An 11,499-nucleotide genomic window follows, 5' to 3' on the forward strand; every position below is an offset into this window, starting at 1 on the left:
GAAACAAGCTTTACAAATTAAGTATAATTGAGGATAAAAGTTAAGGTCATTAAAAGTTTGGTACAAGACCATCCAAAGAAGAATTTTATTTCTATGAATACACTTTGTGTTGGACTTTTACTGACTTGATTTAATTTAGAATAATCTATCAAAGTTACTTTGGAATCTGTGTCTCCAAAAACGTGCAATTTGGACAATGTTTAAGACTCAGTAGATGGTAGTTTCTAAATTTACTTATTTCTAAAGAGGGTAAATAGTCAACGGAAATAAACAACCTTCTGACAACTTCAAGACCTTCAAGTATCACTATGTTTAACCTGGGGTTCTAATGTCTATATATGTCATACAAACATCAAATTTAACAGCTGGTACTAATGAATTAAAATTACCTGTTAAAAGATGATCGGTTGGCATACACAGATCGTTAAAATGGTACTCCATTTTCAGAACGCAAATGCGATTTCTATTTGAACTCGAAGGTAAGTAACATCAATACATTGTGTTTTTAATACATCATTGAAAGAAACTACCGGTTCTGATTATAATTTTACTAATTTCATTACCCGGTGCCAAATAAGCAAGCAAATGCAAAATCGCATCACAAACCAACAACCAACGCAAACCACTTAAAATAGTACAGTTGACAACAATGCACTACCGATGTCAAAATGTTATGAACATTTACGTCCGTAAATTAACTACCTTAAGGTCTACAATCTTTGTTTACTTATTAGTTTCTCACGATTTGTGGAGCCTACAGTACTTTAGTGACATGGCGCAGCGAAGGGATAACGGATTGTTTACGCCATTGTGCCCGGTATGCAAAGGATGTTGCTAAACGACAGTGAAGCTTATGACGTTCAAAATAGTTTTTTAATTGCTATAGTGATTTTGGGTCATATGGATATTAAAAGAAGTGTCAGCTGCAACGCAAGCGATTGCGTCGTCTCGTCATGGTCTCTTCTGTCAAATTGCGAGAGGCATTTTTCTGATTTTTAAACGCCCATGTGTTTGGATTTGTCATAATAATATTTCAACTTTAAAATATTAAATTATTGTCCTAGATTGGGACTTAAGATAAATTGACCAGGTCCCCAAAATAACTTCATATAAATCAAAATATTCGAGTGGAAAAATGAGAATTACTTTTTCACCTCAGCAGCTCGAACAAGGGTACTTTGCTTCTTAAAAACAGTGAGCAAAATGCGATTTTGCTCACTGAGTCATTTTGTCTCACTCAGTGAGCAAAATCGCATTTTGCTCACTGATTGTGGGTCACTCAGTGAGCAAAATGCGATTTTGCTCACTGAGTGAAACAAAATGACATTCAAGTGACCTTTATGGTCATTTCAACATGCGGGGTCTAATACAAGTTCGATATACTTGGGTTCTATTATCTCTGTCCCTCTAGGTATGTTCTCACTGCTTAGGGTGAAAAATTTTGTGTACTACACGAGATCAAAGTTATTTACATCTCGTGCGCTTTTGAATCCCTTACTACGCTCAAGATTCTAAATTAGATTCACTCGCTACGCTCGTGAATCTATTATAGAATCTTTCGCTTGCACGGGACTCAATATAAGCACTCGAAGAAATATCAAACTTTGATCTCTTGTTGTACAAATAACTATTGCCTATTTTTGCCCAAAAAAAGTAGATATACTCTGGCACAGCCACTTTGTCAATTGAAAAAGGCGGCAAATTTAAAAATGTAGGCGCAAAGGGTTGATCTCCCATAGAACATTTTAATATTGCTCCTTTTTACTGACAAGTTGGGTCTGTTTGAATACAGTCATTGTTTAATGAATAAATTATAACTTTGTTGAAGCAAATATATTTATATTTAATGATGATAAGTATAAAAGAAACTATAAAATATTGGAATTAAATAACATTAGCAGCTTATTTTTAAACTTAATTTACAGTAGTTGGTAAAAAATGCTGGTAGTAGCCTTTAGTGAACTCTGTCATCAGGTCAGGCATGGCTTCGGGTAATGTGGTGACAAAGCGGGCAGGGCTGCCGGAGTATCTAGCGAATGAGGGTACTACTGTCTCAGCAGGCAGCACGGAGTTGTCTTCAATCATACAGCAGTCTTTTAGGACACATCTCCTGCCCTGTAAATAGTTATGTGTGTAAAATATTGAATTGTGAGAAAATTCAGCAACTTATACCTATTTGACACCCGGCCAATGGTATCAAAAGTCAACAAATCCATACTATTAATTAATATTATAAATGCGAAAGTGTGTCTGTCTGTTTTTCTGTCTGTTACCTCTTGACTCTTAAACCGCTGAACGGATTTAGTTTAAATTTGGCATAGAGATAGCTTGAGTCCCGGGGAAGGACATAGGATAGTTTTTATACCGGAAATCATCTCTAAAGAGAGTGAAAAGGGGGGTGGAATTGAGAGAGTTAATAAAGAAGAAGAAGAAGATACTATAGCTACTGTTACCACACAGACAAAATCGCGGGCAAAAGTTAGTACTTACAATAACAACATTTTTCCCGATGTACACATAAGATCCAACCACAGCAGCATTTACCACAGTGTTTTCCCCAACGTAAACATGGTCACCCATTTGAAGCGGGAAGAAGGCTACTCTGTAAAGTAAAACAAATATTATTTAAATTATTTACTTTTCTCATACAAACATTATCAAAATAAATTGACATGGTTTAAAAATAGGCACAATGAGGCATTATCTGTATGTGCAATCTGTAGATGTCCGGTTCTTTGTCTTAATTGTGTCCAGACTTGTTGAATGTCGGGGATTTCCAGAAAGCTATCCTAAGTGGACAACTAAGCTGGTAAAATCTATGGTAAATCTAAAAATAGGTGGTAGTATAAATTCAAGGTTTAGAAAAAAGTACCACACAACTGCAGCAGTACCACAAACTAAAGATCTCTCACGTTATAATATTATGTTTATCCCAACAGGTGTTATGTATCATTCTCAATAAGCCCTCTCTCAATCAGGCAGAGACCAGATTGAGTCTTCTTGGAGTGCCGTACTTCTTTTATAGCATTTCACCCTAGTTTGTACTCACCCTTTACTAAACTTCTTAAAAGGTGGTCGTATAACGGACCCTTTACTGATAATGCAGAAACGCCCTGTCTTAACATTCGCCAGGTCACCTCTTATGATTGCTTCGCTTTGAACGATAACTTTGCCATGTAGTATAATGTTTTGCGAGCCGCACAGCACTGTTTGTCTGCTCACTTTATTACCAGAAGCCTGCGAAAAATAGTTTTATGTTGAAACTGAATTTTATGAAATAATAATTAAAAGTACTGCGAGCTCTACAAGCTTACTGTTTCCACATATTCAGATTTATTGTAATAAATATCTTGAAGCTCCATTTTATAAGGTTTTGTGTTAAATAAATCAAGTAAGTTCCTAATTTAGCGAACAATTACTCATCGACCATCAACAAATACGAAATCAGTCAAATGTCAATGTCAGGCAGGCTGTCAAAATGACAACTGGCAATATCTGAGTTACTATTAAAACTGCTAGTATTTGAAAGCGTGTTTAATAAATTAGTAAATAATTCTTCTAGAATAGAATTTAAAATTTAAGTTTATATTCCAAAGGAGTATGTCGTAATTCGAGTTGAAACCACGCCATCTGCAATAAATGAGAGTATTATTTAATTTTATCTGGGGTTTCACTAGGTACTGGCAACTTTCGTCAAAAAAAGTCGTGTCGTAGTGTCGTAGCCATTATCTTTAATAAAAAAAATATAAGTACAACTTATTTTTTTGTCCTATTAATGGCATCCAATATTTTATTGAGCCGTGGTTGCCATCTATTTATTTATACAGTTTACTGTCTTGTTTGTTTTTATTATGATTGAACTATTATATAAATATAATATTATCTCTTTCCAAGGTATATGTACCTAATAACATTTCTTATGTAGGTATTTAAAATATTTACAAAATTATTCAACGCTACTCAAAAACCTAGTAGGTACCTAAGTAAAAAAAAATGACTTGGCGCCAATGTTAAACTTTTTTAACGGTTGTGTTGTGTAAATTGAATTAAAATTTAAAACTTTTCGTGCTAAAACCAATATCTTATTATAATTATAAAGTGAATAAATTAAATGGATAGATATATTATTAGAGAGACACGGGCTGGAGCTGGTGAGATATTATATAATTTTAGTCTGGAATCTACAATAAATAAAAACGAGAACGGATATCGTTAGTAAAGTACAATATTTTTTTCAGAATGTCTACAGGGAAATCAAATAATAGCTTTCCCAACGAGTACAGCAGGGAATAACATGATGTAAGTATTTTTTTAGGTTCCTTTTATGTAATGAGAGAGAATTTACATATTTCATTACTTAAATTATGTAAAGAAAGTAAGGTTGGCATGACAAGTGAAATGTCTAGACGACGTTCCTTTGCAAACGTTTGAGCCGTTTTTATTATTCATTTGCTAATTTTTATTTTCTGTTCTAAAGGTGTAGTCGTAGTAATAAGTGATAGCAAAAATTATGCGATGTCGTATTAATCTTTAAAAAACCATCTAAAAATAAAACTCGTAACAAATTAATCGATTTTTTTAGACTATTACCTGCGTAGAATTTCATATACTAGGTACTACATAGATCGAAATCGCTACACCTTATAAAACAAAGTCCCCCGCCGCGTCTGTCTATTTGTGTGTTTGTAATATGTTCGCGATAAACTCAAAAACTAATGAACGGATTTTCATGCGGTTTTCACCTATCAATAGAGTGATTCTTGAGGAAGGTTTGGGTGTATAATTTGTTAACCCGTGCGGAGCCGGGGCGGGTCGCTAGTAAATACTAAAAACATTATCACAGAAGGCGCTACCTAATTTTGAAATATTCTTGTTAAAATCCGAAATTGTTCATACTAATTTAGTTAGGAACAATGAAGTTCCTCTACGCAGCTAGTTGGCCGACACATCTGTTACCCTAATTTACATTCCTAAAGCCCTAGGTGTGCCCAACGAAACCTACATTATACCAGAGATGGGTTAATAAATAAAGACAGACAATGCGTCGTATTTGTAACGAAGACAACAAGTTGTTTTTCGTTTTCCTCTTAAATAAACATTTTCTCAAGAGGGCGTCATTTTTTCGTTAGTCTTGCTTATTTTAAAGTACCTACCTACTTACAAATATAGACAAACTGTTATATATGTGAATAATCAGGCTAAGCGTAATTAAATTATAATACATTTTTAGAGTTCCTTACAAAATTTTGGGTTTATCAGTTCGGTAGGTATTTAGTTCTTCTATCAGGGACGTAGCTTTGGTTTGTATCAAAATAGTGCTAATTCGGTAACAACAAAGACAAGTTAGAACCTAAATCTTTGTTTATGACCCTTAATTATCTAAGTAGGTACCTAGGTTAACTAGAATTACACTTTATATGTTCCGTACCCAAAGAGTAAAACCGGGCAAGTGCGAGTCGGACTCGCGCACGAAGGGTTCCGTACCATAATGCAAAAAAAAAAACGAAAAAAAAACCAAAAAAAAAACGGTCACCCATCCAAGTACTGACCACTCCCGACGTTGCTTAACTTTGGTAAAAAATCACGTTTGTTGTATGGGAGCCCCATTTAAATCTTTATTTTATTCTGTTTTTAAAGTATTTGTTGTTATAGCGGCAACAGAAATACACCATCTGTGAAAATTTCAACTGTCTAGCTATCACGGTTCGTGAGATACAGCCTGGTGACAGACAGACGGACGGACGGACGGACGGACGGTCGGACGGACGGACGGACAGCGAAGTCTTAGTAATAGGGTCCCGTTTTACCCTTTGGGTACGGAACCCTCAAAACGGGATCCTATTACTAAGACTCCATGCACTGTCCGTCTGTCCGTCCGTCTGTCTGTCACCAGGCTTTGCACAGATGTATTTCTGTTGCCGCTATAACAACAAATAGGTACTAAAAACAAAATAAAATAAATATTTAAGTGGGGCTCCCATATCTACAACAAACGTGCTTTTTTTTTTGCCGTTTTTTGCGTAATGGTACGGAACCCTGCGTGCGCGAGTCCAACTCGCACTTGGGCGGTTTTTAAATGATATAGGAGGAGCAAAAGAATTAACGAGTAGCCTGATAGTAAGCAATCACCGTCGCCCATAAACATCTGCCAGACTAGAGAGGGGTTACAAGTGCGTTGCCGGAATTTAAGATATAAGTACGCTCTTTTTTTGAAGGTTTGAAGGTCGTATCAGTCCGAAAATACCGTGGGCGACAGTTCATTCCACAGTTCACAGTCTATATATATACATGTCTCTGATAATATGTCACATTGTCCCAGCCCCGAGCAATTCTACACGCCTTACGGCTCAGAATTCCAGAATGCGCGAGAGAACAGATACGGTCTGCCACAAAAGTCTTACGCTCCAACGCCTACAAATGTAAGTGCATAACTTGTTAATTAAATATTTTTTAAGAAAAAAAACCGACTTCAATAGGACAAATCGCCAAACGTTAAATATGCGTCGTTGACGAGTTCCAGTCTGATCATCATCAGCAGTTCCACTTCATCAAATGTCACTTTTTTAAATGTAAATGCTTGATCTGTTGATGAAAATACTAAAATTACTATATGTATGCCTTTAACATTTGAGGAGTTCCCTCGATTTCTCATGGATCCCATCATCACAACTGCGATTTGACAAAAACGGGACCAATCTGTATGTATATACCTACTTACAAACAAAAAACGAATTTTCAAAATCGGTCCAGAAATGACGGAGATACCTATGGAGTAACTAACATTTAAAAAAAACATACAACCGAATTGATAACCTCCTCCTTTTGAGATTTGGAAGTCGGTTAAAAAAAATGGGAAAATTCACCGCTTCGGGCCAGATTCGGACTTGCAAACTTCCTTTGAGTTCATCTACATATTAAGTAACATGCCAAGTTGGACAGTATGTGTTAAAGACCTATCTCTTACCTATGACAAAGTGTGACAAGGGGGGAGAGGGGTCTAAAAAATCGAAATTTTGTGTGATGTAATTAATCATCATCATCATCATCGTCATCATCATATCAGCCAGAGGACGTCCACTGCTGGACATAGGCCTCCCCCAAAGAGTGCTACAATGACCGGTCTTGCGCCACTACACCCGCATTCAGCGGACTCCCGCGACCTTTACCAGGTCATCAGTCCACCTTGTGGGGGGGTCTACCCACGCTGTGCCTTCCGGTACGTGGTCGCCACTCGAGAACCCGATGTAATTGATGGATGACCCCTTTTGGGACACCGGTCCAATCTCTCTCAACTCTCAAACAACGCAGCGCGAAATAAATATAAAAATATAAAAAAATTAAGATGGCTGTTATTCAAACTTCTATTTATTTTCTCTGAAAAATCGCCAAATTAAATATAAATGTAATAGGGTAATTCGCCAGTAACTGGCCGGTTTTAGTAACTGGCCACCCTAAACTAAAAATGAATTCTAGTCACCTATAAACAGAATTCATTTTAGTATAAGGCGGCTAGTTATTGAAGGCTGGCCAGTTATTGAAACCATAAACTAAAATGAATTCTGTTTATAGGTGAATAGAATTCATTTGGTGGCCAATTACTAAAAGTGGCCAGTTACTGGCGAATTACGCTACACAAGAAACAATTAAAAATACAATAAATAATTTCAGATGATGCAAGGTCAGACTCAAATAATGTCTGGTATCGATCCTAACTACTTGGCATCGTATTCAAGCTCCATCGCTCAATATACGGCAGGTAAGCTTAATGTCGGCTGTACACACTCGCCGAGAGTTTCGGCACCGCTCTGATTCAAGAAGAAGGCGAGAAGAGACGAGTAAGAGCTAGACGAGAAGAGACCAGTAAGTATGTACACACTCGTTCTCGGTCTTTCTCGGCGTCTCTCGACGAGTGTATACAGCGGCATAATATTCTTCGCTTTATAAACTAAATTATCTACTATGTGCTATGTGTTAATAAAAAAAATTCGGAGTTCGGAGTATAAATAGAAGTATAGTACTCAGAACTCTAAATTCATTTATTTTTTAAATTAAACCTGTCCAAAAGCTACTTGGAGGAATTGTCCATTAGGTATTCGACGCGACGCGTCAGGTCAGGTATATTAGGGTATTTGACTGTATTTAAAAGAAATTATTTTACACCATGGAAGTAATAAAGCACCAGAAGATTAATAGAGAAACGTAGACAGCAGTTATTTATAAACACAATTACTTATTTTAAAACCCGTATAAAACTATAAAGAGTAGGTAATTTGATCGTGACGTCACATGCTAGTATTTCATATAAATTCCGCAAATCGTTTTGACAGTTCGAAAAAAGAAACTGATTTGACTAGTAGTCAAATGCCCTATGATCCACAATATTCCATGCTTCTAAATTCAAAACAGCTATCACCGTTACACAGAAAATGTAATTTCATAGGGCATCAACATATGCAAAGAGAGGTGCAAATGGAAAGGCAAATGCAATTCCGACCGGAGCCGGCGTTCGGAAGCGACTATCAGAATCGCAACTTGACTGGCGTCGAGAGGAATAAAAGTTTCGCACAAACTCGTTGCGGTAAGTACCTCCTAAGAAAAAGTGGGTATCGAAAGAAAATTAAGAACGACATTCCGTGAATCCATCCCAACTATAATTCAGTTCCACAAGTCCAATACGTAATTAAGTTTAAATTCCAATGTTCTCTTTGGTTTTGTCGCCTTATTTTTCATTTAGGTACCTACAATTTAATGATTTTGTCAGATTTACGACATTTAAATAATAGTTACACCTGGCCGAAAACATTCAAGTTATCTTATCTTATCGTTTTCGGGGGCCCTTGCGGATACACTTCGACCCATAGGGATCTTTTGTGCAATTACCCCCTAGGAAAGATCCGTCAACTACTCAATTTTCCCACCATCTCCATGTGCCAGATGATGGAGCTCATGGGTAGCGTTTTAAAGTCCTTTGGTTCCAGATATCCTGCTCCAAAGTCCTTCATTCTTTGTCTGGCGAGGGCGTGACATCCACACGTTAGGTGTTTTATTGTCTCTTCCTCTTCGCCACACATACCGACCATCGGTGTTGTCAGAGTCTCCCATCTTGGCCAGAATTCCTTTGACCCCGTAATGGCCAGTAAACACCCCTGTTATGTCTTTTGCTAAGTTTCCAAAGCTTTTTGCTCCAACCGGAGTCTACTCCTTGCATAAAGAGCTTTGCGTGCTTTAGACCTTCAAGTTAATTTTGGACCTTATTTGGGAGCCTTTTGACTATAGGCAGTTGGATGGTTTTACAGCACCTACCTAATCTACCCATAGGGGTTATTATTAGACCTACGTAGTCGCCGGGCACTAGCGAACGGGAGCCTATAACGGCCTGATTCGAATTTTAAGATACGTCAAAAATTTGCTAAAGATACGATATGGATCGGATATGTCAGCGTCAAAAGTGACGTTTTTGTTTGAATATCGAGCCCGTGCCGTTAATTTGAGGTCCATTTCAATCGTATATGCTAGAGTAGGTATATTCTAGGCCCAAGTGTAACCAAATCGACGGTCTCCTTTCTACCTCTCTAAAAATACTTAACCTAGTCAAGTTTGATCATTAAAATGACCACCCCACCTTAGCAAATTTCTGTTTAGCCCAGTTGGTTGAGTGCAATGCCTTAAGGTGGTTCGCTTACCATACAAAAAACAATAGCGTTATATTAAGTAATTACACACTGTTACTACATAAACATGAGCGCATCTATCGACTTTCGAATGTTTCTTTGCGCTGAATTGAAACTTTGTTAATATCATAATTTATGGTGTGTTGCTTAGTTTTGAAATCACAATTGCTGTTGACCCTCGGCGGAAAAAAATACAAATTTAATTAGACTAAATAACAATAATAAACTACTACGGGTTCCAGCAGGCGTTCTACATGACATTAAAGCTCTCCAAGGGGCCTCTACGTGTTGGATCTATATCCCCACGCAAGCCTATCAAAAGACCGGGATTTATAGGCCCGTGAAATCCAAAATGGAGTACAAAAACGACTACTAACTAGTTTTAGTTGTACCTACTAAAAGTAGTTTTTAAGAACTATATACTAATATGAGTGCAATAAACAATTCTGATTCTGATTCTGAAAAACAAACGTAGATCATCTTCCTCGCGTTGTCCCGGCATTTTGCCACAGCTCATGGGAGCATGGGGTCCGCTTGGCAACTAATCCCAGGAATTGGCGTGGCACTAGTTTTTAAGAAAGCGGCTGCCATCTGACCTTTCAACCTAGAGGGTAAACTAGGCCTTAAGGGATTACTCCGGTTTCCTCACGATGGAAAAAATAAACGTAGATATTGTCTTCAAATTATTTTGGGGCTGCCACACCTGCTGAAAACAAAACCGAAACTTCGGTCGGATAGTGGTCATCTTTTGGTTGATATGACAGTATTAAAACTTACCACCAGAATTGCGATGCGGCATTTGTTCAGTGGGCGTCTGTGGCTTAGGTTTGATATGATGAATGAATTGTTGTTTAGGTTTGAAATCACAATTGTTGTTCACCATCGGCGTGTTGCTTTCAAAGTTACGCGGAATTTCTGAAAAAAAAAACTATAAATAGGCTACCAAGAAACAATACCCTAGAAAAATCAGTGTACAGGTTTTTAAAGGGTCGGCAAGGCGCATGTAACACCCCTGTAGTGCCCTGTATATTTATGTAGTAATAGTGTGTAATTACTTAATATAACGCAATTGTTTTTTGTATGGAAAACGAACCACCTTAAGGCATTAAGTCGGCCTTTTATGCTATTTACATATTTTCTGCAGTAAAGTTTAAAATAAATAAATAAAATAGCTTGAGTATGTAAATCGGGCCATTCCTGCCTTCAGCCTGTGAAAGTTAATAAATTGGTGTCTGTTATTTAATTGTCAGGATAAGACAGATAAACAGCCTGTCCATCCTTTCTGATGCCGATCCCGATAGCTTAAATAGGTAATTCTGTAGGAAAGCAGTTTTAAATACTTATAATAGTTATAATTGTGACAATTGCTAAAAAAATTGCAATTTAGTTAGGGGCGATCTCGTTTTTAGGGTTCTTTTTATAAAAGGTAAAACGGGACCCTATTACTAAGACTTCGCTGTCCGTCCGTCCGTCCGTCCGTCCGCCCGTCCGTCCGTCCGCCCGTCCGTCCGTCCGTCCGTCCGTCCGTCTGTCTTGTATATTTTTAAATTTAATTCAGGCGACAAAGCCCATGTTTAGATAGGTATACCTTATATATAGACTAACATACACTTAAATTTCATAAACATAAACACTACCACGTCGGTGGCAATCAAGCTTACGGTCCGCCTGATGGTAAGCAGTCACCGTAGCCTATGGACGCCTGCAACTACAGGGATATTACATGCGCCTTGCCGACCCTTTAAAAACCTGTACACTCTTTTTTAAGAACCTTCATACTGTAGCCCCTTAACTTAGGTTCTAGGGTATTGTTTCTTGGTAGCCTATT

General features: G+C 37.4%; 2 protein-coding genes and 1 long non-coding RNA gene across 3 annotated transcripts in view; all 3 read right to left on the bottom strand.

Annotated features, from left to right (window-relative positions):
* LOC134796419 (PAN2-PAN3 deadenylation complex catalytic subunit PAN2) overlaps positions 1–627 on the bottom strand; it is a 30,443-nt gene extending 29,816 nt beyond the window's left edge. The window contains exon 1 of the mRNA XM_063768623.1: positions 390–627. Coding sequence (XP_063624693.1) covers positions 390–441 — 52 coding nt within the window. The 5' untranslated portion in view covers positions 442–627. The remainder of the gene's footprint in view (positions 1–389) is intronic.
* The window catches only part of LOC134796434 (uncharacterized), a 65,099-nt gene extending 53,663 nt beyond the window's left edge, over positions 1–11,436 (bottom strand). Inside the window, exon 1 of the long non-coding RNA XR_010144933.1 lies at positions 11,381–11,436. This is a non-coding gene — a long non-coding RNA (uncharacterized LOC134796434). The remainder of the gene's footprint in view (positions 1–11,380) is intronic.
* LOC134796540 (dynactin subunit 5) lies at positions 1,821–3,462 on the bottom strand. Its single transcript, XM_063768724.1, has 4 exons — positions 3,315–3,462; positions 3,050–3,237; positions 2,491–2,602; positions 1,821–2,115 (listed from the first exon to the last, which is right to left on the bottom strand). Exons 1-4 carry the CDS (start codon positions 3,360–3,362, stop codon positions 1,915–1,917), a joined length of 549 nt encoding a protein of 182 aa, XP_063624794.1. The 5' UTR covers positions 3,363–3,462; the 3' UTR covers positions 1,821–1,914.
* Positions 11,437–11,499: the final 63 nt, after the last annotated feature.

This window comes from Cydia splendana, chromosome 13 (assembly GCF_910591565.1).
Source record: "Cydia splendana chromosome 13, ilCydSple1.2, whole genome shotgun sequence".
Classification (NCBI taxonomy): Eukaryota; Metazoa; Arthropoda; class Insecta; order Lepidoptera; family Tortricidae; genus Cydia; species Cydia splendana.

Coding starts and splice junctions, on each gene's coding strand:
- LOC134796540 (XM_063768724.1), bottom strand. CDS start 3,362: ATGGAGCTTCAAGATATTTATTACAATAAATCTGAATATGTGGAAACA. Junction 3,238..3,314: donor AATCTGAATATGTGGAAACA/GTAAGCTTGTAG, acceptor TATTTTTCGCAG/GCTTCTGGTAATAAAGTGAG. Junction 2,116..2,490: donor TCGGGAAAAATGTTGTTATT/GTAAGTACTAAC, acceptor AACTATTTACAG/GGCAGGAGATGTGTCCTAAA.